Source organism: Tachyglossus aculeatus, chromosome 11, assembly GCF_015852505.1.
Source record: "Tachyglossus aculeatus isolate mTacAcu1 chromosome 11, mTacAcu1.pri, whole genome shotgun sequence".
In the NCBI taxonomy this organism is placed as follows: domain Eukaryota; kingdom Metazoa; phylum Chordata; class Mammalia; order Monotremata; family Tachyglossidae; genus Tachyglossus; species Tachyglossus aculeatus.
This window is the reverse complement of record NC_052076.1, coordinates 45,370,012-45,395,297: the sequence shown is the minus strand read 5'-3', so window position 1 is coordinate 45,395,297 and position 25,286 is coordinate 45,370,012. Positions and strand designations below refer to the sequence as shown.

General features: G+C 43.8%; 1 protein-coding gene across 2 annotated transcripts in view; it reads right to left on the bottom strand.

The window, feature by feature from the left end:
- LOC119934946 (BTG3 associated nuclear protein) overlaps positions 1-25,286 on the bottom strand; it is a 238,101-nt gene that overhangs the window by 140,917 nt on the left and 71,898 nt on the right. For both annotated transcript variants that reach the window (XM_038754526.1, XM_038754527.1), the window contains exon 7: positions 16,526-16,765. In XM_038754526.1, the coding sequence (XP_038610454.1) occupies positions 16,526-16,765 (240 nt within the window). The remainder of the gene's footprint in view (positions 1-16,525; positions 16,766-25,286) is intronic.

The window sequence follows — 25,286 nt, the reverse complement described above, 5'->3', positions numbered from 1 at the left end:
CCCAACAGTGGGCTCACAGTCTAAAAGGGGGAGACAGAGAACAAAACCAAACATACTAACAAAATAAAATAAATAGGATAGATATGTACAAGTAAAATAAATAAATAAATAAATAAATAGAGTAATAAATATGTACAAACATATATACATCTATACAGGTGCTGTGGGGAAGGGAAGGAGGTAAGATGGGGGGATGGAGAGGGGGGCGAGGGGGAGAGGAAGGAAGGGGCTCAGTCTGGGAAGGCCTCCTGGAGGAGGTGAGCTCTCAGCAGGGCCTTGAAGGGAGGAAGAGAGCTAGCTTGGCGGATGGGCAGAGGGAGGGCATTCCAGGCCCGGAGGATGACGTGGGCCAGGGGTCGATGGCGGGACAGGCGAGAACGAGGTACGGTGAGGAGATTAGCGGCGGAGGAGCAGAGGGTGCGGGCTGGGCTGGAGAAGGAGAGAAGGGAGGTGAGGTAGGAGGGGCCTCAGTTCCCTCATCTGTAAAATGGGGATTAAGTCTGTGAGCCCCCCCCGCCGACCGTGGGACAACCTGATCTCCTTGTAACTTCCCCAGCTCTTAGAACAGTGCTTTGAACATAGTAAGCACTTAATAAATGCCATCATTATTATTATGCACGCTTCACTCTAACGCCAACCTACTCACTGTACTTCAGTTATTTTCTGTCTCACCAAGTGGCTCATAGTCAAAATAGATTTTCTTTATTCTGTGTCTTCCTTCTGGGGACAGATCCAAGCTAAACTCACTAGCCCTCGATCTCATCACACCCAATTACCTCCCATTCCTCACGCCCTTCCGCTCTTCAAATCTCCAGACAATGCCTCTATCTTCAAAACCCTTCTGAAAACTCACCTCCTCTAGGAAGATCCACCTTGCCAGGTTGCAACTTTCAAACAGCTGCCCTTAGGTTTTACCCCCAAAGTCTACACATATTCTTAACAGGGTAACTTACACATACTTATATATTTCTCCCTTCGTACTTTCGATTTTAAAGTGGTATTATCTGTGACTAGCTTTTGAATTTCAGTCTCAGAGAAGGGATCGTAAAATCCTAGAGAGAAGGGATCTTGTATCTTGTACTCAGTTTTCCATCCCAAACACATAGTGTATTGCCGTACACACAAAAAGTACCTGATAAATATGACTGATTGATTGAATGAATATTCTTGACCACTTGATTGCATCCCCTCCAGGCTTGTCAATATTGGCAGATTAGCCCTGTAAAATTGTCATGGACAGGGAATGTGTCCATTATATTGCTACATTGTACTCTCCCAAGTGCTTAGCACAGTGATCTGCACACAGTAAGCGCTCAATATAGACAACTGAACATGTGAGTTACCATTTTACATGTACACAACTATGAGGTTGACTTCTTCAAAAACTGAGATCAGGGTCATGCCTTTGCAAGTTCACATGTTCTCTACGCACTGCAGGGCTGCATCTTCTCTAGAAAGAGCGTGTTCAGCCACAGAGGGAAAAATCCTACCTCCCCTGAAGTGGGAAGTCAGAGTTAACCTCAACGATGTTTACCCATCACGTTTTTTTATGCTCAGCCCCATTACAAACCCACTGGAACCTTCAATGAAAAACCCTACGGAAATGGTAAAATCCTGAAGGCTAAAATCCGCCTTTTCCTCCCCATCAATCAATCAATCATATTTATTGAGAGCTTACTGTGTGCAGAGCACTGTACTAAGCGCTTGGGAAGTACAAGTCAGCAACATATAGAGACAGTCCCTACCCAACTGCGGGCTCACAGTCTAGAAGGGGGAGACAGAGAACAAAACCAAACATATTAACAAAACAAATAGAATAGATATGTACAAGTAAAATAAATAGAGTAATAAACATGTACAAACATATGTACATATATACAGGTGCTGTGGGGAAGGGAAGGAGGTAAGACAGGGGGATGGAGAGGGGGACGAAGGGGAGAGGAAGGAGGGGGTTCAGTCTGGGAAGGCCTCTTGCAGGAGGTGAGCTCTCAGTAGGGCCCTCAGTATCCAAACTGATGCCATTTTGATGATGATGATGGCATTTATTAAGCGCTTACTATGTGCAAAGCACTGATCCAAGCACTTATCTCATCCCGCCTTGACTACTGCACCCGACTCCTCGCTGACCTCCCAGCCTCTTATCTCTCCCCACGCCAATCCATCCTTCACTCAGTTGCACGGATCATTTATCAATGAAAAAGTTCGGTCCATGCCTCCCCACTCCTCAAGAACCGCCACCGGCTGTCCAACCACCTCCGTATCAAGAGAAACTCCTTTGCATTGACTTTAAAGCACTCCATCCGCTTGGCCCCTCCTACCTCGCCTCACTCATTCACTCATTCATTCAGTCGTATTTACTGAGCGCTTACTGTGTGCAGGGCACTGGACTAAGCGCTTGGGAAGTACAAGTTAGCAACAGATAGAGGCGGTCCCTACCCAACAATGGGCTCACAGTCTAGAATCTACTACAGAACAGCTCGCCCTCCGTTCCTCTAGCATCAGTTTACTCACTGTGCCCCCATCCCGTCTATCTCACTTCTGACCCCTTTCCCACGCCCTCTCCCTAGTCTGCAACTCCCTCGCCGTCCATATAGGCCAGACCAACCCTCTCTCCACCTTCAAAGTCCCCCTTTTAGACTGTGAGCCCACTGTTGGGTAGGGACTGTCTCTATATGTTCCCAACTTGTACTTCCCAAGCGCTTAGTACAGTGCTCTGCACACAGAAAGCGCTCAATAAATACGATTGATTGGTTGATCGACTAAGGTCACACCTCCTCCAAGAGGTCTTCCCCAATTAAGCCCTCTTTACTCCGGCTCGCTCTCCTTTCTCCGTTGTCAGTGCACTAGGACCTTGGGATATTTGATGTTTGAAAAGACTTCTCTCATAGTCTTTTAGACTGTGAGCCCACTGTTGGGTAGGGACTGTCTCTATATGTTGCCAATTTGTACTTCCCAAGCGCTTAGTACAGTGCTCTGCGCATAGTAAGTGCTCAATAAATACGATTGATGATGATGATGATATTCGCCCCACCTCCAACCCCACAACACCTGTGTACATATCTTTAAATTAGGTATTATAAACTGCTTATTTATTCATATTAACGCCTGTCACCTCTGCTAACTCTGTTGTACTGTACTCTCCGCAAGTGCTTGGTACCACTGATTAATTGACTGAACACTTACTGTGTGCAGAGCACTGTACTAAGTGCTTGGGAATATAAGATGCAACAGAGTTGACAGACATTGTCCCTGCCCACAGGGAACTTGCAGTCTACAGGACTGTCCAACTGAAGTTAGCAACAGTACGAACCTCATACTCTATCATCTGTTGAAAGACACAATGAGACCTAAAGAAAGCTAAATTAGGCACAGTCACAGAACTAGCAAGCAAGTAACAGAGCCCGAATGGTGTGGTGGATGGAGCACGGCCCTGCAATTTAGAAGGTCACGGAGTCAGAGGTCATGAGTTCGAATCCAGGCTCCGCCACATGTCTGCTGTGTGACCTTGGGCAAGTCACTTCACTTCTCTGAGCCTCATCTGGAAAATGGGGATTATAACTGTGAGCCCCACGTGGGACAACCTGATCACCTTGTATCCCCCCCCCCCAGCGCTTAGAACAGTGCTTTGCACATAGTAAGCGCTTAACAAATGCCATTAAAAAAAACAACAAACTCCGCCACTTATCTGCTGTGTGGCCTTGGACAAATCACTTCACTTCTCTGGGCCTCAGTTACTTCAGCTGTAACTGAGGCCCCCCATTCCTGTCCCCCTCCCCATCTCCCCCCCCGCCTTACCTCCTTCCCCTCCCCACAGCACCTGTATAAATGTCTGTACAGATTTATTACTCTATTTTACTTGTAAATATTTACTATTCTATTTATTTTATTTGGTTTGTATGTTTTGTTTTGTTGTCTGTCTCCCCCTTCTAGACTGCGAGCCCGCTGTTGGGTAGGGACCGTCTGGATATGTTGCCAACTTGTACTTCCCAAGCGCTTAGTACAGTGCTCTGCACACAGTAAGTGCTCAATAAATACGATTGAATGAATAAAGTGGGGATTAAGACAGTGAGCCTCATGCGGGACAGGAACTGTGTCCAACCTGATCTATTTGTATCCATCCCAAAGCCTGGCACACACTAACTCTTAAAAAATACTACAATTATCCTACCCTCTAAACTGGGCAGGGAATGGGCCTGTTCATTGTTGTAGCAAGGCTTACTGGAAAGAGCATGGGCTTGGGAGTCAAAAGTCATGGGTTCTAATCCCGGCTCCACCGCTTGTCAGCTGTGTGACTTTGGGCAAGTCACTTAACTTCTCTGGGCCTCAGTTACCTCATCTGGAAAATGGGGATGAAGACTGTGAGCCCCCCGTGGGACAACCTGATTACCTTCTACCTACCGCAGCGCCTAGAACAGTGCTGGGCACATAGTAAGTGCTTAACAAATACCAACATTATTATTACTATTATTACTGTACCCTCCCAAGCGCTTAGTTCAGTGCCCTGCACGCAGTAAGCACTCAATAAATATGATTGAATGAATAAATGAATTAATTAGAATCCATGTCCTCTGACTCCCAGGACTGTGCTCTTTCCATTCTGCAATACTGCTTCTCAAACCCCCTCTCATAGCAAATATTTCCATGATACAAAGACAACTATCTTAATTAATTTTCTTAATTATCTTGCATCATTTCTATTACATTAATTTTATCAGAATACCCTCTATGCAAAAATTAAAACGTAGAGTGCCAACTATTGCTGATAAATATCGTAAAACCGTAAACAGAGCAGCATAAAATCATGTAACCAGGTAAATAGCGAAAATAAATGAATGTCAGCTTAGTCACCTTTAACTGTTTCAATCAAAGTAGTGACCACAGACTAACAGTCACTACTCACTAATGCCTTTTGGAAGGTTAAATCCAACATATTTAAGAATACTTACTTTTTTTTTCTTCCAGTGGCCCAAATTTGAATTTTGAATATTTTTTGTTGTTCCTATCCTAAAAGAGCCTGTTTCTTTATTTCTTCCCCTCTCGCAACAAGTCTCTCTCACTTCCAGTTCTTTCTCCTCTTCGGTAAGCATGCCCAGGTCTCGTTAGCTCTGAAAAAACTATCACTGGACCATATTGTCTTCTTTTTTTTTTTTTTAAGTATTTGGTAAGCACTTACTTTATGCCAAGCACTGTACTAAGCCCTAGAGTATGTACAAGATAATCAGGTCGGATACATTCTTGGCCAATGATCTTTCTATATCCACTACTTCCTTTCACTCTCCGCCAATTCCCTCTGGCACCCTTCAAACGTGGTTTTATTCCTAGCCAGCCCACTGAAACTACTTTTGCACAGGTGTTTAGCTCTTTCATTATATTCTTTATTTGATTTCTGATACTGCCCAGCATTTCATGGCCCTTTTTGGCAGACACCACACATGGAACTGAGGATTTAAAAGAATATCCAGCAGCGACCCCGAGTTCTCATTCCTGAGTCGTGACGGCTAGCTCGGAGCAAATCGTCGTGAGCCCTATAGAATTTTCAGCTGAATTATTTTTCCCACGGCGCGTTACCTGGCGTTAGCTCCGGCTGAATTTATCTGCCATTGTTCAGCCCACTCGATTAGCTTTATGGATGTCTTCCTGCAGTTTATCCCCACCTTTGGGGGCATTTCCCCACCTGGAACAGCTTAGTGTCACCCGCAAATCTCGAGATCTCACCGACACTCTCATCCAGATCATTCGCGAAAATGTGAAAAAGCACCAATCCTACCACCAATCGTTACGCGACTCCATTATTTATATACCACTCAATCCAGCAAAGCGGCCATTCGTCTCCCCCGTGTTCCCTATCTTTTAGCCTGCTTTCTTTCCATGACAACATTCCCTGCGATCCCGTGATTAGTCAGTATTTTCTTTTAATCTTGGGTGTGGAACTTTGTCAAAGGTCTTTTGAAAATCTAAATATACTACATCTTCTGGATCCCTTCAAGCCACATGCTTGTTGGCCCCTTGTTGACCTCGAGGAGATTATTGAGCAATGATTTCCTCTGACAGAAACCATGTTCACTTTCTGTAACCAAGTTATCATTTCCTAGACGCACAGAGATGCTAAATTTATTTACGAACTAACTGCATCTACTAATTTGCCAGGTGTAAAAATGAGCCTCGTCGCCGTTCGGTTCGGAAACTGACCGAAGGAACTTTTCTTACGTCTGTGAATGGCACTGGCAATCTGCCACTTCCCTGGCCATAATATAAATAATTATATATATTATATTGTACATTATATTATATATATTTTATATATATAATATATAATATATATAATATAATATTATATATTATATATAATGCATTATATTACATTATATATAACACATATTATATATAATATAATGTATAATGTGTATTATATATAATATATATATTATATAATATATGTATTATATATATATAATATTATATGAATAATAATATATTATATATTATATATTATATTATATATATTATATATTATATTATATATAATATATTATATATAATATATATAAAGATAGGCAACACGTTCTCACCAAGTGCTCTACGGCTCCCTTTCCAAGTTTCTTCAGAACTCTCGGTCGAATGCCATCTAGGCCGGTGATTAATGTACATTCAATTTATTACTTTGGTCTAAAACATCATGTGCGGTCACCTCAATCTGATCCACCAACATGCGACGAATTCATCAAGCTTTTTTAGGGACCTGGTAAGTGCCAAAGCGGAGAAAATCTGCCTGAAAAACACTACTTAATATTCATTCATTCGGTCGTATTTATTGAGCACTGACTGTGCGCAGAGCACTGTACTGAGCACTTGGGAAAGTTTAATACAACAATAAACAGTGACGTTCCCTGTCCATAATGAGCTCACAATCTAGACGTTGATACAAATAAATAAAATTACCGATACATATATTAAGTGCTTTGGGGCTGGAAGGGGGACTGTAATGATTGTCCGTCCCCTCCTTATCAAACCAAAACTCCTCTCCATTGACTTTAAAACACTCCATCACCTTGCCCTCTCTCTCCTAGCTCACCCTCGCTTCTCTTCTACAACCCAGTCTGCCCATTTTGCTCCTCTAGTGCTAACCCGTGATCACTGTGCCTTGATTTCCCCTGTCTCACCACTGATCCAGAAGATCTGATCCACTGATCCAGAAGATGTAATAATAATAATAATAATGATGGCATTTATTAAGCGCTTACTATGTGCAGAGCACTGTTCTAAGTGCTGGAGAGGTTACAAGATGATCAGGTTGTCCCACGGGGGGGCGGGGGGGGGGGCTCACAGTCTTCATCCCCATTTTTCAGATGAGGAAACTGAGGCCCAGAGAAGTTAAGTGACTTGCCCAAAGTCACGCAGCTAATTGGCGGAGCCGGGATTTGAACCCATGACCTCTGACTCCAAAGCCCGGGCTCTTTCCCACTGAGCCACGCTGCTTCTCTGTGTGATCTTCTAGACTGTGAGCCCGCTGTTGGGTAGGGACTGTCTCTATGTGTTGCCGACTTGTACTTCCCAAGCGCTTAGTACAGTGCTCTGCACACAGTGAGCGCTCAATAAATACGATTGATTGATTGATTGATTGATCCCTAGCCCACATCCTGCCTCTGGCCTGGAACACCCTCCCTCCCCTACTCCAACAAACAACCACTCTCCCCCGGACCTTCAAAGCCTTATTGATGGCACATCTCCTCCAAGAGGCCTTCCCACACTAAGCCCTACTTTTCCTCATCTCTTACTCCCTTAAATAATAATAATAATAATAATAATAATAATAATGGCATTTATTAAGCACTTACTATGTACAAAGCACTGTTCAAAGCACTGGGGAGGTTACAAGGAAATCAGGTTGTCCCATGGGGGGGGCTCACAGTCTTAATCCCCATTTTACAGATGAGGTAATTGAGGCACAGAGAAGTGACTTGCCCAAAGTCACACAGCTGGCAATTGGCAGAGCTGGGATTCGAACCCATGACCCAACTCCAAAGCCCGTGCTCTTTCCACTGATCCACGCTGCTTCTCGCCCTGACTTGCTCCCTTTGCTCTTCCCCCCTGCCAACCCCAAAGCACCTAGGAACATATCCGTAATTTCATTTACCCCTTTGCTCTTCCCCAATTCCAGCAAAATGCATTTCGATTCCAAGTTCCAATGCACTAGCTTTAACCAAATCACGACTTGTAAAAATGATCATTAAATGTCAGGATTAAAATTACTCAAATTTCAGAATATAAACATTCCTAATGTCATAAATGGTCACATCTTTGACTACATTTTCCTCAAGTTCATTTATTCATTCAATCATATTTATTGAGCGCTTACTGTATGCAAAGCACTGTACTAAGCGCTTGGGAAGTACAAATCGGCAACATATAGAGATGGTCCCTACCCAACAACAGGCTCCTCAAGCCTTGGGTAGTCCCAAACAGCAAAATGACACATTGCCTGTCCACCGGGAATATATCCTCTAGTGGATTTTATGTATATTTTTTCAGCCAATTTTGTTCTTTCCTTTTATCGACTTCGATATTCAGATTTTATGTTTGCTTCTCTCCCCCACTAGATTACGAACTCTTTGAGAGCAGGGACTATCGTCTATTTCTCCAGCAATTCCCACAGTGCCTAATTCAGTGCTGCGCCTAAATTAGGTACTCAATAAGTACTCTTGGCGTTAATGGCAATGACAAAGATAGAATACATTTCTCAAACTATGTAGCAGCCATTAACAGAAATGCAGAGCTACCGCCAGTACACCACAGCAGAGAATGTCAGTTTATTGTTGGATTGTACGTTCCCAAGTGCTTAGTACAGTGCTCTGCACATAGTAAGCTCTCAATGAGTATGGCTGAATGAATGAACTATTAATCAGGAATGAGAAGGGACAGGGAACAGTAATCAAAGCACGAGCTACAACTCAAATTCCATGCGGGGCAGGGAATTTTGTGAGCGGGGAATGTGTCCGTCTGCTGTGATACTGTTCTCTCCCGAGTGCTTAGTACAGTGCTCTGCGCACTGTTAAGCGCTCGATAAATACGATTGAATCACTGAAGTAAAAGAATACAGTGTGTGAGGGGTGATGGCAGCGGTATAAACCTCGTCTACTAATACATGCCGTCGGTGAGTTAAAGAGGAAGTTTTGTGGAAGTTTGTAGCTATAAATGGCGGGGCCTGGATTTGTAGGTTTGCCCGTCCCGGGTCATTTCTGCCTAGTCATTTCTAGGTATCTTTTGTGCGTGTCCTTGGTGGGGCTAATAATAATAATAATAATAATAATGGTACTTATTAAGCGCTTACTACGTGCAAAGCACTGTTCTAAGTGCTGGGGAGGTTACAAGGTGATTAGGTTGTCCCATGGGGGGCTCACAGTCTTCATCCTCATTTTACAGATGGGGTAACTGAGGCACAGAGAAGTTAAGTGACTTGCCCAAAGTCACACAGCTGGCAATTGGTAGAGTCTTAGAGTCGGGCTAAGCGGGTCACAAGTCAAATTCACAACAAAAACCGTACGGTTTCTTCTCGGTGGAAACTATTTTGATCCGACTGGCCTTCTTTCAACTTGTGACCCCGTGTATCCTCAGGCTCCAATTGTTATGTGTCCAGAAACAGTGAATACGTCAAATATTTTCAGTGCAGTATTTTCCTTTTGTTGACCCAGACAGCTTCCTAGACAAATGGCAGGGGGGAGCGAAGAGTTGAACTCGCAGCATGTGTTGTAAAGTAATATTTCATAAACATGGAAATCAATCAACCCAACTTCTTGGGAGAGTAATGTCCACAAAGTTCTTTTTATTGCCTAAATAAATATTCTCAGTGGTCCAAGTTTACATATGGGTAATTTAAGAAAATATTTTAAAGTCTCGTACAGTTGATGATTACCAACTGCTATTGAAAGATTAAAATACAAAATTTCAGCTTAACTGGCTATTCCCAATGAGGTGACAGCTAGAGTTTGCAAGGGCTTTTTTAAAATATAGTTTGCCTCATTGTCAACTTTTGTTAGTGTATTAATCTTAATTTTAAACTTGCTCCCTGGGCAGTTCCCCAATGAGTGTAATTATGAAAATATAAAAGGTAAGCTAGAATATCACCTGGGTAATTAGAACACCAGACCTAGGGGACCATTTCCTGTGACAACCCCTTTGCACAGTTATCGCACTAACATACTTTCTTGTGGTTTCCCATATAATTTCTGTTGACCACTAGTTTAAAAGGGCAGGGGGCCCAAATACCCCCAAAGCAGAGTGAAGTGGAGAGAGTAATGAATCATTAAGAGGCTAGTTAAACCAGAAAGACTCGGAAAGAGGAACAAGGAAGTCATGCAAATCAGTGGGGCTCATACGGCAAGATTTGATTTGATATTAATTCCTTCCAAAAACAGGAGTGCTATTCGGGACTGATGAAGTCCCTTCAAGGGACTGGCAAATCTAGGGACTGACTGAAGGAAGACAGATACCTGAGAATAATGGTAAGTTTCAGAGGTTCAAAAAATAAATTGGAGGAAGAGGGGAGGATCGTGTTCCTTATCTTGCCTGAGAAGCCCCAAGTTCCTGGGTTCTATGGACTTTGTGACTTTGGGTATTTTGTGTGAAGGTTATTTATGACTTGAGTGAAATATAATCTCTCACTCTGAATTTGGCTTTGGGAGTTTCGCCATAACACCTACGAAAACTACCCACAGAATGAACTGAATTCTAGGCCTAGTTCTTATTGGCGAGAACTGCCCTATCCTTGGTTCCAGTGTCCAGAGAAACCCACGACTTTAAGGAGCATCAAGCAGTATTTACAAACTGGTACATCAGATGATAAAGGCCATATCCAAAATTAGACATGATTTGGGGACAGCTCAGGCTAAAAAGGAAGTTCAGCAGAGTTATTCAGTTCGGGTTTCTTGGTTTCCAGACGAAGTAAGACCCTTTCGGACTAAACCGAGCTGGTCAAACACAGACGGAGAGGCTAGCCATTCTGAAGGCGCCTCTCCGCACAGTAAATGGAAATTTCAGGAAACAAACTACTGGTAAAACTCACTTTCAAAGACGGTATTTCTAAAGATGCTATCATACAAATAAGCACCATAATATCCTCACAGGGAATACTGACCTTCCATCAGGGGCAGCCCTACTTTTAAGAGAAATTGGGCCTAAAGCAAACTCATCTCCTTCCTCAATTTTTCTCTCCTGATGCTTCAAGTAATGATCCTACTCATCCCACTTTCACCACTGACAGGTTTGAAATGGTCTCTATCTACAAGTTATTGGCAATTCCTGAGAGTGCTTTATGCTCTTCTGGTAAATCATTCGGGCTTCTCCTTTGGCCACAAGTAAGTGACTCAAACTGGAGTGGAGGAGGCTCCCTTTTCCTCAGCATGCGATTGTTTTACCAGGCCGACTGACTGGGAATTGTTGCCCTGATAGTTACGTTTAGGTTAAAGTACCACTAGAATCTAGCTAGCAAGACACTCAGCGAGCCAAGAAATGGAATTTATTCAAGTTGAGCATTCAATCAATCAAGCACCGGTATTTGTTGCATGCTTACTGTAGGCAGAGCAAAGTCTACAATAATTGGCAGGGATTCAGAAGGCCAAGGTAGTCTGGCTGAGTTCCTCTTGCTGGCTCCTCTTTCTTCTTCCTCCTCTCTCTTCTTCCTGATCTTTTTCTACCCCCCTACATCCTGTATATATGTATATATCAATCAATCATATTTATTGAGCGCCTACTATGTGCAGAGCACTGTACTAAGCGCTTGGGAAGTACAAATTGGCAACATATAGAGACAGTCCCTACCCAACAGTGGGCTCACAGTCTAAAAGGGGGAGACAGAGAACAAAACCAAACATACTAACAAAATAAAATAAATAGAATAGATATGTACAAGTAAAATAAATAAATAAATAAATAGAGTAATAAATATGTACAAACATATATACATATATACAGGTGCTGTGGGGAAGGGAAGGAGGTAAGATGGGGGGATGGAGAGGGGGACGAGGGGGAGAGGAAGGAAGGGGCTCAGTCTGGGAAGGCCTCCTGGAGGAGGTGAGCTCTCAGCAGGGCCTTGAAGGGAGGAAGAGAGCTAGCTTGGCGGATGGGCAGAAGGAGGGCATTCCAGGCCCGGGGATATGTTTGTACATATTTATTACTCTATTTATTTATTTATTTTACTTGTACATATCTGTTCTATTGTACATTCTATTCTATTTATTTTGTTAGTATGTTTGGTTTTGCCTCCCCCTTTTAGACCGTGAGCCCACTGTTGGGTAGGGACTGTCTCTATATGTTGCCAATTTGTACTTCCCAAGCGCTTAGTACAGTGCTCTGCACACAGTAAGCGCTCAATAAATACGATTGATTGATTGATTGATTGATTTTCTCGGCTGCTTTTTCCCTCCTCCCTACCCATGTCATTCTGCAAGCAACACTGAGAGTCACCAGTTCTTTTCTCTCCAAGCCTGTTGGGGGTGATTTCCCTAGGGAAAGAACTGGGGAAAAAAAATATTCCCCACCTGTCATCGAGCAGGACCAGAAGCCCTCGAATCTTTAAGAAGGCACACAGACTTAAAGAGCTCAGGAGGAGGAGGAGGCAGGAGAAGCCAAAGCACCAAAAAAAAAGGGGCAGCATGGCCTAGTGGAAAGAGCACAGTCCTGGGAGTCAGAGGACCTGGGTTTGCTGTATGACTTTGGCCAAGCCACTTCACTGGGCCTCAGTTTCCTCAAATGTGGGTTCAGTACCTGTTCTTCCTCCTACTTAGACCAAGCACCCCATGTGACATAGGGACTGTGTTAATAATAATAATAATAATGATGGTAATTGTTAAGCGCTTACGATGCGCCATCACTGTTCTAAGCGCTGAGAAGGATACAAGGTGATCAGGTTGTCCCATGTGGGGTTCACAGTTTTCATCCCCATTTTACAGATGAGGGAACCGAGGTGCAGAGAAGTCAAGTGGCTTGCCCAGAGTCACACAGCAGACAAGTGGTGGAGCTGGGATTAGAACCCCTGACCTCTGACTCCCAAGCCCGGGCTCTTTCCACTGAGCCACACTGCTTCTTTACCTGATTCATTTGTATCTACCCCAGAACTCAGAACCGTGCTTGACAGAGAGTGTGCACTTACGAATACCACAATATCAATGGCAGTAATAATTTGCAGCTTTTGTGACCTAGGAAACCAGTCCAGTCTGCTTCCAAATGGTGTCTAATCACCGAAACCTAGCAGATGTTATTATTATTCCCTTGGCTGCCTCCGTTAATCAACCGATAATATATATGATCCCTGTCCTCATGGAGCTTACAGTCGAGCGAGGGAGGCAGATGCAAAACAATTCAGACGGAAGGAAGAAAGAGTGGAAATGTGGAAGCATAAGTGCTTAAGTAGCAGAGCATGCAAGGTGACATATACAGAAGCACTTGCTTGATTGATTGCTACATTGTGAGTGCAAAATTGTTGAGGTGGCCCCAAACTGTTAAGAAAGTAGCTGGGAGACTATGATGGGGGGAGTAGAAAAAATAATCAGGGGAGACCTCCTAAAGGAGGTGGAATTTCAGAAGGACTCTGGAAATGAGGAAAGCTGGTGGTCTGACGGATTTAAAGGGGAAGGGAGCTCCAGGAAGGAAGGGAGTAAGCAACAGGTCGGAGGTAGGTTGAGTTAAAGACGAGGCATAATGAGACGGGGAGCTTGAGAGGAACGATGAGTGCTAGCTGGGGCCTCGCGAAAGAAATAATAGTAATAATAATAATGGCGTTTATTAAGTGCTTACTATTGCGAAGCACTGTTCTAAGCGCTGGGGAGGTTACAAGGAGATCAGGTTGTCCCACGGGGGGCTCACAGTCTTAATCCCCATTTTACAGTTGAGGGAACCGAGGCACAGAGAAGTTAAGTGGCTTGCCCAAAGTCACACAGCTGACAAGTGACGGCGCCGGGACTCGAATCCCTGACCCCTGACTCCAAAGTCCGGGCTCTTTCCACTGAGCCATGCTGAAAAGAGTCAGTAGGGGAGAACTCGAGAGCTCAAATGCCTTCAAATCTAATGGGTATCATAGTGATCAGGATAAGGCAGAAGGGAACTTGTGGTGTTGACTGACGGGGGTGTATATGGGACACCTATAGGGGTGGGTATGGGAGATTTAATTTAATTTAATAATGGCATTTACAGCAACAGAGGTGTCCAGGAGGAGGTGGTGGCTTCTGGGAGAGACTATGAATAGCAATCATCGTGATCAGGATAAGGCAGAAGGGAACTTGTGGTGTTGACTGACGGGGGTGTATATGGGACACCTATAGGGGTGGGTATGGGAGATTTAATTTAATTTAATAATGGCATTTACAGCAACAGAGGTGTCCAGGAAGAGGTGGTGGCTTCTGGGAGAGACTATGAATAGCAATCATAGTGATCAGAATAAGGCAGAAGGGAACTTGAGGTGTCGACTGACGGGGGTGTATATGGGAGACCTATAGGGGTGGGTATGGGAGATTTAATTTAATTTAATAATGGCATTTACAGCAACAGAGGTGTCCAGGAAGAGGTGGTGGCTTCTGGGAGAGACTATGAATAGCAATCATAGTGATCAGGATAAGGCAGAAGGGAGCTTGTGGTGTCGACTGACGGGGGTGTATATGGGACACCTATAGGGGTGGGTATGGGAGATTTAATTTAATTTAATAATGGCATTTACAGCAGCAAAGGTGTCCAGGAGGAGGTGGTGGCTTCTGGGAGAGACTATGAATAGCAATCATAGTGATCAGGATAAGGCAGAAGGGAACTTGTGGTGTCGACTGACGGGGGTGTATATGGGAGACCTATAGGGGTGGGTATGGGAGATTTAATTTAATAATGGCATTTATTAAGCGCTTACTATGTGCAAAGCACTGTTCTAAGGGAGATGTGTCCAACCTGCTTTGCTTGTATCTACCCCAGCACTCAGAACAGTGTCTGGTCCGTAGCAAGCACTTTAACAAATACCCCAACAATAATAATAATCTTGGAATTGTGTGTGAACTTCAAGTTGTATGCGGGAGTTATTTCCTAGGCTCTCAAGCCCTCACCTTTCGAAGAGTTGAGAGCCGCTCTAACAACATTCCTGCCTGCCAGTCACAGAACCTCCAAAACTTCAAAGCCTCACCTTTAATTCCTGGATTTCTGGGGCGTTTATTTGGTTTCTTCCCAAAACGAGAGGCCCTTCACATCCAACAAATTCAAAGTGGTAAAAAAAAAAACAAAAAACAGAAGGCACGTGTCTGGGGAAATGTGAAGAACTGAGGAGGGAGTGACTGGAAAGGAAAATATGTTGCCAACTTGTACTTTCCAAGCGCTTAGTGCAGTGCTCTGCACACAGTAAGCGCTCAATAAATACGACAATGAAAAATGATGAGGAGGTAAGGGGGAAGAGGTGGTGGAGGAAGAAGAAATGGAAGAGAAGAATGGTACTCCTCCCGCTAAACTGTAAACTCGTTGTAGGAAGGGAATGTGTCCGTTATATTACATTTGTTAAGCGCTTACTATGTGCAAAGCACTGCTCTAAGCGCTGGGGAGGTCACAAGGTGATCAGGTTGTCCCACGTGGGGCTCACAGTCTTCACCCCCATTTTACAGACGAGGTAACTGGTGCACAGAGAAGTGAAGTAACCTGCCCAAAGTCACACAGCTGACAAGAGGCAGAGCCGGGATTAGAACCCACGACCTCTGACTCCCAAGCCCGGGCTCTCTCCACTAAGCCACGCTGCTTCTCTGGTGTACTCTCCAAGGCACTTAGTATAGTGCTCTGCACACAGTAAGCACACAATCATCATCATCAATCATATTTATTGAGCGCTTACTACATGCAGAGCACTGTACTAAGCGCTTGGGAAGTACAAATTGGCAACATATAGAGACAGTCCCTACCCAACATTGGGCTCCCAGTCTAAAAGAATAAATAAATACAATAAATACAACTGACTGACAGGATGGAAAGAAAGGAGGAGGAGCAAAAGATGTTACACCTATTTTAGCCCTAGATAATTCCCCATAGACTGTAAAAGTTGACATTTAGCCATAACATATTTACATTTTCTTGTACTTCCCAAGCGCTTAGTACAGTGCTCTGCACACAGTTAAGCGCTCAATAAATATGATTGATTGATTGATTGATGACAACTGTGACCAGGATCAAATAAGCTTCAGAAGATATCCATCGTGTCCAAACTGCAGGGTGCTGAACAACCGAGTCAACGTCCTGAGAAGGAGCCCTAAATCGAGAAATACTGAATTTCCAGCCCTTCCACGACTTTCAGTTTTAGACCGTAACCTACACGGTGGCTATGTCAGAAAGAAGTAAATAATGCCTAAAGGGACGCTACCTAGGCAGCGTCCTTCCTCCATCCAAACACCGCGGCAAACACTCCACGACTCGACACGCACCTGGATGCGTGACAAGGGGAACACGCACCGTTGCGATCCGTGCAGACGCTAGAGATGAAGGTTCAAAAGCCCGTCAAGCCCTCGGGCGTTATACTCACAACGAATTCCATATATCGTCAGAGGGTCAAGCTGTTTCTTCCCCAGCTTCCCCTGCCCCGATAAGTTGGAGACCGCCTGGATTTCTCGGTGAAAGAGATAGTCCAGTAGGGTTAGCGCCATCTTCTCCGCGGTGCAGCAGTTGGTGCTGATGTGCATCATGTCGGCTGGTGTGATGGCGCAACGAACTCGCATCTCGGGGTTGTTTTCGTCTCCGAGCCAGGTCCCGTCGGGGTAGTCCTCTAAAAAAATGCAAGGGAGATATTTGCAGGAGTACACGGTAAGATGGGTAAACTAGGGATCGCCCGGCCAATCTTTCACCCCAGAAATGTCTGTTCAAAAACTATATGAACAATTTCTAACACTACCCAGATTGCTATAACAATAATAATAATAATGGTATTTGTGCTATAATAATAATAATAGTGATATTTGTTAAGCACTATGGGCAAAGCACTGTTCTAAGCTCTGGGGGGATACAAGGCGATCAGGTTGTCCCACGTGGGGCTCACAGTCTTAATCCCCATTTTCTAGATGAGGCAACTGAGGCTGAGAGAAGTGAAGTGACTTGCCCCAAGCCACACAGCTGACAATTGGCGGAGCCGGGATTTGAACCCAGGACCTCTGACTCCAAAGCCCGGGCTCTTGCCACTCACTGAGCCACGCTGCTTCTCTATGGGACACAATCTTGAGACGGAACAGAAAAGGGCATGATAGTTGTGAGAACTGTATTAAGTGAAACTAGTCTCATTCTTTCCATTTTCAAGTTCGTGCATCCTCCCCGCTACCCTATATCAAAGCAAGGCCGATAAGGGTCCCCTAATAAATAATAGAATTTGAGCCCTTTAGTTTTGGTCTCAGGATTGACATTCAACTCCTAGTAATGATCATACTACTGTACGATCATATAATGACCTGTATATATGTATATATGTTTGTACAAATTTATTACTCTATTTATTTATCTTACTTGTAGATATCTATTCTGTTTATTTTGTTAGTGTGTTTGGTTTTGTTCTCTGTCTCCCCCTTCTATCATTATCATCATCAATCGTATTTATTGAGCGCTTACTGTGTGCAGAGCACTGTACTAAGCGCTTGGGAAGTCCAAGTTGGCAACATATAGAGACAGTCCCTACCCAACAGTGGGCTCACAGTCTAGAAGGGGGAGACAGAGAACAAAACCAAACATACTGACAAAATAAAATAAATAGAATAGATATGTACAAGTAAAATAAATAGAGTAACAAATATGTACAAACATATATACATATATACAGGTGCTGTGGGGAAGGGAAGGAGGTAAGATGGGGGGATGGAGAGGGGGACGAGGGGGAGAGGAAGGAAGGGGCTCAGTCTGGGAAGGCCTCCTGGAGGAGGTGAGCTCTCAGTAGATCATCATAGAAAAATCAGTGAGTGGGGCGGGAAGGCTAGTAGCTGGGGAAGGTGGGAAAAGTCCTTAGTCTCTTCATAGGAGAACACCCTGTTGCTGTCATGAGGCATTTAGTCTATCAAAACGTTTTTAATCAAACCGTATTTTCAATACTTTAATTGTCAATGAATGAGAAACAGAACTCCATTTCTAGTTATATACATGGTAGAACATATTTTGAGTTTTGCTTTACAGTATCAGGATGATATGCTATGACAGCCATCTGCTGAACCTAAACACGCCAGTGTGCTTTTATCCTAATACATATAAGAAAAGAAAATGCTCTGCTTCATGCGCTTATGCAAACCTTGACTACTAAAACGCTGGAGCAGTCAACAATAATAAAGTCCTGAAGCGTGTCTAGTTCTATTGTACATGGGTTGCTCTCCAGCCAAACTCAATATTAACAAAAATATACGTTATGGCTCTCACCATGTCGGATTTCACACGAAGAAGCACAATTATTTCTTCTAATCCAGGCTACGCTCTACGCTAACAACCTCATGTTATCAGGAGAATGTTCCTTAGTTAGGCCTTTAGGTTCTAGGCAAAATGTGTGATGAAAACACAAATTCCGGCAGAACTGATAAGTGTTGTATGAAGGCATGGGGAAGAAGGGATGGCAAAGGGATGGATATAATAATAATAATAATGATGGCATTTATTAAGCTCTTACTATGTGCAAAGCAACTGTTCAAAGCGCTGGGGAGGTTACAAGGTGATCACGTTGTCCCACGGGGGCTCGCAGTCTTAATCCCCATTTTACAGATGAGGTACTGAGGCACAGAGAAGTGAAGCAGAGGAGCAGCGTGGCTCAGTGGAGAAGAGCACGGGCTTTGGAGTCAGAGGTCATGGGTTCGAATCCCGGCTCCACCACTTGTCTGCTCTGTGACCTTGGGCAAGTCACTTAACTTCTCTGAGCCTCAGTTACCTCATCTGTAAAATGGGGATTAAGACTGTGAGCCCCATGTGGGACAACTTGATCACCTTGTATCTCCCCCTTTTAGACTGTCTCCCCCTTTTAGACTGTGAGCCCACTGTTGGGTAGGGACTGTCTCTATGTGTTGCCAATTTGTACTTCCCAAGCGCTTAGTACAGTGCTCTGCACATAGTAAGCGCTCAATAAATACGATTGATTGATTGATTGATTGATTGAAGCGACTTGCCCGAAATCACACAACTGACAAGTGGCGCAGGCGGGATTTGAACCCACGACCTCTGACTCCAAAGCCCGGGCTCTTTCCACTTAGCCACACTGCTTCTCTGTATGACGTAGTGGATAGAGCACAGGCCTGTGAGTCAGGAAATCGTGAGTTCGAATCCCGGGTCTGCCACTTGTCTGCTGCGTGGCCTTGGACAGGTCACTTCGCTTCTCTGTGCCTCAGTTACCTCATGTGTAAAATGGGGATTGAGACTGTGAGCCCCACATGGGACAGGGACTGTATCCAACCCAATTTGCTTGACTCCACCCCAGCGCTTAGTGCAGTGCCTGGCACACAGTAAGCGCTTAACCAATACCACAATTATTATTATTATTATTACTAATGCCAATTTGTTGCCAATTTGTACTTCCCAAGCGCTTAGTACAGTCCTCTGCACATAGTAAGCGCTCAATAAATACGATTGATGATGATGATGACTAATGCTGGTTTTATCAACTTGAAGGTTCTGTAGCTAAACTTTTACCTCATCTCATCCACCTAGTCTCTACGACCACTACTAAGTAAAATCATGTACTTTTCAACTTCATTCATTCATTCATTCATTCAATCGGGAAGCAGCGTGGCTCAGTGGAAAGAGCCTGGGCTTTGGAGTCAGAGGTCATGGGTTCAAATCCCAGCACCGCCAACTGTCAGCTGTGTGACTTTGGGCAAGTCACTTCGCTTCTCTGACCTCAGTTACCTCACCTGTAAAATGGGGATTACGACTGTGAGCCCCACGTGGGACAACCTGATCACCTTGTTGCCTCTCCAGTGCTTAGAACAGTGCTTTGTACATAGTAAGCACTTAATAAATACCATCATTATTATTACTTATTGAGCGCTTACTGTGTGCAGAGCACTGTACTAAGAGCTTGGGAAGTACAAGTTGGCAACATATAGAGACGGTCCCTACCCAACAACAGGCTCACAGTCTAGAAGGGGGAGGCAGACAACAAAACAAAACATGTGGACAGGCGTCAAGTCGTCAGAACAAATAGAATTAAAGCTAAGTGCACATCATTAACAAAATAAATAGAATAGTAAATATGTCCAAGTAAAATAAATAGAGTAATAAATCTGTACAAACATATATACAGGTGCTGTGGGGAGGGGAAGGAGGTAGGGCGGGGGGATGGGGAGGAGAGGAAAAAGGGGGCTCAGTCTGGGAAGGCCTCCTGGAGGAGGTGAGCTCTCAGTAGGGCTGCATTGCCTTGCTTTTATTTCCTTAGACAGAGTCAGCAGCCTGTTGGGAGCAGTGCTGCAAAAACCTACAGAAATTCATTGTAAAGGAGCACTTAGTACAGTGCTCTGCACACAGTAAGTGCTCAATAAATATGACTGAATGAATGAATTCCAGGTGAGCACGATAGGAATGGAAAAAAAATTCACCGATGGGGAAGCAGCGTGGCTCAATGGAAAAGAGCCCGGGCTTTGGAGTCAGAGGTCATGGGTTCAAATCCCGGCTCCACCAATTGTCAGCTGTGTGACTCTGGGCAAGTCACTTAACTTCTCTGGGCCTCAGTTACCTCATCTGTAAAATGGGGATTAAGACTGTGAGCCCGCCGTGGGACAACCTGATCACCTTGTAACCTCCCCAGCGCTTAGAACAGTGCTTTGCACATAGTAAGCGCTTAATAAATGCCATCATTATTATTATTATAGGTCGACGGTTTGTTAGTCCTCTGGAGGACACCAGAAATTATTAGTAGTATTATTGTATTTGATATAAGTGCTTATTTTGCGTCGAACACTGTTCTAAACCCTGGTATCAGGTTGGACACAGTCCCTCTCCCACGTGAGGCTCACGTCTACTAAGGAGGGAGGTTGAGCACACTGTGGCACAGAGAAGCTGTGACTTGCCCAAGGTCACACAGCAGCCAACTGATGGCGCCAGAATTAGAACCCAGGTCCTCTGACTCCCAGTCTCGTGGTCGCTCCACCAGGCCACACTCCCTTCAACTATCCTTAGGAAGTAGGACTAAAAAAAATAGAATCAAAGGGATTTAAAATCATGACCCATCATACGTTAAGAAAGGAAAAAGATGTTTGAGGGAATAGTTGATGTTCTCAGATAAAAAGAACTACATAAATAAAGGGCTAATTGGTCCAGGATGAATGATCGCAGGAAAAGTTGGGTCGTAGTGAAAGGCATACCACTCTGCTCCTCCAAATGTGATAATAATAATAATAATAATAATGGCATTTATTAAGTGCTTACTATGTGCAAAGCACTGTTCTAAGCCCCACTGAAGAGATCGAATGCTGAACTAGTTGGCTCATTGTTCTAACCCACTGTAACACATCTAACACTGTAAATGTTCAAAAATGTGACCTGGAGTTCCTTAAAACGTGAATAGACCCTTCAGAAAAGAATGGGCATGTCCACAAATCATGTTTTATGCTCCAATAGCAAACTGATATCAAAGCCTGCCAATTCCACGTTTTAGAAATACCGGGAAAATAAATTCAATCCATTTTATATAGAGATAGCTAGGAGAGAGACAGAGAATGAAAATGAGTGAACAGATAATAATAATAATGACGGTATTTGTTAAGCGCTTACTAAGTGCCAAGCACTGTTCTAAGTGCTAGGGTAATAATAATAATGATGGCATTTATTAAGCGTTTACTATGTGCAAAGCACTGTTCTATGCGCCGGGGAGGTTACATGGTGATCAGGTTGTCCCATGTGGGGCTCACAGTCTTAATCCCCATTTTACAGATGAGGTAACTAAGGCCCAGAGAAGTGAAGTTACTTGCCCAGAGTCACACAGCTGACAACTGGCGGAGGCGGGATTTGAATCCATGACCTCTGACTCCAAAGCCCATGCTCTTTCCATTGAGCCACACTGCTTCTCTATAATAATGGCATTTATTAAGCTGAGGCATAGAGAAGTGAAGTGACTTGCCCAAAGTCACACAGCTGATAAGTGGCAGGGCCGGGATTAGAACCCACAACCTCTGACTCCCAAGCCCGGGCTCTTTCATTCATTCAATTGTATTTATTGAGCGCTTACTGTGTGCAGAGCACTGTACTAAGCGCTTGGGAAGTACAAGTTGGCAACATATAGAGACGGTCCCTACCCAACAGCGGGCTCACAGTCTAGAAGGGGGAGACAGACAACAAAACAAAACATATAGACCAAATTAAATAAATAGAATAAATATGTACAAGTAAAATAAATAGAGTAGCAAATATGTACAAACATATATACAGGTAGTGGCTCTTGCCACTAAGCCAGGCTGTTTCATCGCAGATCATCATCATCATCAATCGTATTTATTGAGCGCTTACTGTGTGCAGAGCACTGTACTAAGCGCTTGGGAAGTACAAATTGGCAACATATAGAGACAGTCCCTACCCAACAGTGGGCTCACAGTCTAAAAGATGCCAAGCACAACCAGGGAAGTACACCTTGAATGCAAATGTAAGCATAGTGAGGGCAGGGATCACGTCTATCAACTCTACTGTACTCTACCACGCACTTAGCGCAGCGACCTGCATACAGCCAGTGACTGATCTAAGCATTTTTGGACGTACAGCAACTCTTATTTAATCCATTAAAGCAGTTATTTCAATTACTGAGCTACTTGGTTGTCCTAACTGGTAACATACTGATTTTAAGAGTTAATGCGTGGAAAATATGGGACAAAAAACATCAAGCAAGATGTTCGTTATATGCATTCCAAAATACTCAAAACACCGAAAACCAACAAAGGAAGGAATGGGAGAAGATGTAAGCCTTATTAAAAAAGAAATAAAGCTTAACCAAAAAAGAACGCAAAAATAGTGTAAGTAAAAACTGCTGTGCCGAAAAATATTGTCAAGGATTAAATGTTTCTTCATAATATAAAAGCGGGAACAAAAAATGTATCGAAGAGGGCAAATTCAATCATGCATTATGTTACTGACTGGAAAGTATGTTCTCAAGTCTGATACTCTGGACTGGAAACTAAATTCCTAGTTGCAACAATAAGACCCCAAAATAGTTCTTAAACTGTGAGTCTCGTGAGCAAAGCGCTGAGCCAAGCAACACAGAGCTAGTAAGCTCTAAAAGGCTTACACAGATGTGTTGCTTAGTAAGAACCATCTTACTGGCCTGGAAATTGACTGTTAAGTTGCCATTTAAGACGGTTTGGTGTTTCTCAGAAATATAATAATAATAATAATAATAATAATAATGGCATTTATTAAGCACTTACTATGTGCAAAGCACTGTTCTAAGCACTGGGAGGTTACAATGTGATCAGGTTGTCCCACGGGGGGCTCACAGTCTTCATCCCCCTTTTACAGATGAGGTAACTGAGGCACAGAGAAGTTAAGTGACTTGCCCAAAGTCACACAGCTGACAATTGGCAGAGCCGGGATTTGAACCCACAACCTCTGACTCCAAAGCCCGTGCTCTTTCCACGGAGCCACGCTGCTTCTCTATATGCTTTGTTTGAAAGTAGTTATTTGGAAGCACCTTAGAAGCTCTGAGACTAAATAAATGTAGAGAAAACTTGACTAAAGGCATCAGTTCAGTGTTGGGTATGACTGTTTTACTATTGTCTAATTGTATTTTCAGATATTACTTCCATGTTTGAAATGAGAATTTGAAAAAGGAAACCATAGGCCAAGGGTCACTCTCATTTCAGGGATAAGATACCAGCAACAATAAAATTAAAGACTGATCATAGCCTGGGCACCTGAAGGAAGTCTCAGAACAGTCATACATCATCATCTTCATCATCAATCGTATTTATTGAGCGCTTACTATGTGCAGAGCACTGTACTAAGCGCTTGGGAAGTACAAATTGGCAACATATAGAGACAGTCCCTACCCAACAGTGGGCTCACAGTCTAAAAGGGGGAGACATACATAAAACCTAAATTGTAAAACACTAGGTGATCCTTGCTGGAGTCCAGGAGCAAGACATGGAAAACAATAAGGGGGAAATTCCTAAAGCTTCCAGAGGAACAGAACTCCCCTCTAGACTGTAAGCTCACTGTGGGCTGGGAATATGTCTGCCATATTGAACTCTCCCAAGCGCTCTGCACACAGTAAGTACTCAATAAACACGACTGATTGCCACATTCAGCACTCTGCACACAGTAAGTACTCAATAAATACGACTGATTGACGTATTCAGCTGTAGCCGAGATAAAAATCGGAATACTCAACAGTTAACGTTTGTGAAACGATTAAGGAAGTGATAAATACGACTGATTGACGTATTCAGCTGTAGCCGAGATAAAAATCGGAATACTCAACAGTTAACGTTTGTGAAACGATTAAGGAAGTGATATTTATGGGAATCGAAAAAGCTACCGACTCAGCTCTGGTACAGCTGTTAAAATGTGGGCAGTACTTCAGGAGTGGAGGATTCCACTTGTGGATTGTTCGGACGGCTCGCTTTTCCCTCTTCAGCGCACAATAAGCGCTCAATAAATACAACTGAGCGACCTTCTAGTTAGACCATGCAGATGGTAGAAAGTCCAGTGAGTACAGAGACAACAGACTGTGAGCCCACCTTTTAGACTGTGAGCCCACTGTTGGGTAGGGACTGTCTCTATATGTGGCCAACTTATACTTCCCAAGCGCTTAGTACAGTGTTCTGCACACAGTAAGCGCTCAATAAATACGATTGATTGATTGATTGATTGATTGATTGATTGAAGGTGATCGCTGTGGGAGAGGGAGAAGTGACCTGAGATACAGTGTGGCCTAATGGACAGAGCGTCGGTCTGGGATTCAGAAGGACCCGGGTTCTAGTTCTGGCCCCGAGACTCGCTTGCTGTGTGACCTTATACATGTCACTTCTGGACTGCGAGCCCGCTGTTGGGTAGGGACCGTCTCTTTACGTTGCCAACTTGGACTTCCCAAGCGCTTAGTACAGTGCTTCTGCACACAGTAAGCGCTCGATAAATACGATTGAATGAATGAATGAATACCGTGCAGAGGCTAGAGCTTTCTTAGAACTCGAGAACCAGCCCAGGGACAGAACAGGAATATGAGGACTGACAGAAACTCAAACAACAATGTGCTTAATTAATATTTAAACCACAGAGGGGCATTAAGGCACAGAATAAAGAGCACAGGACTGTGAGTTAGAAGAGGCCGGGTTTTAGTTCCAGTCTCACCACTG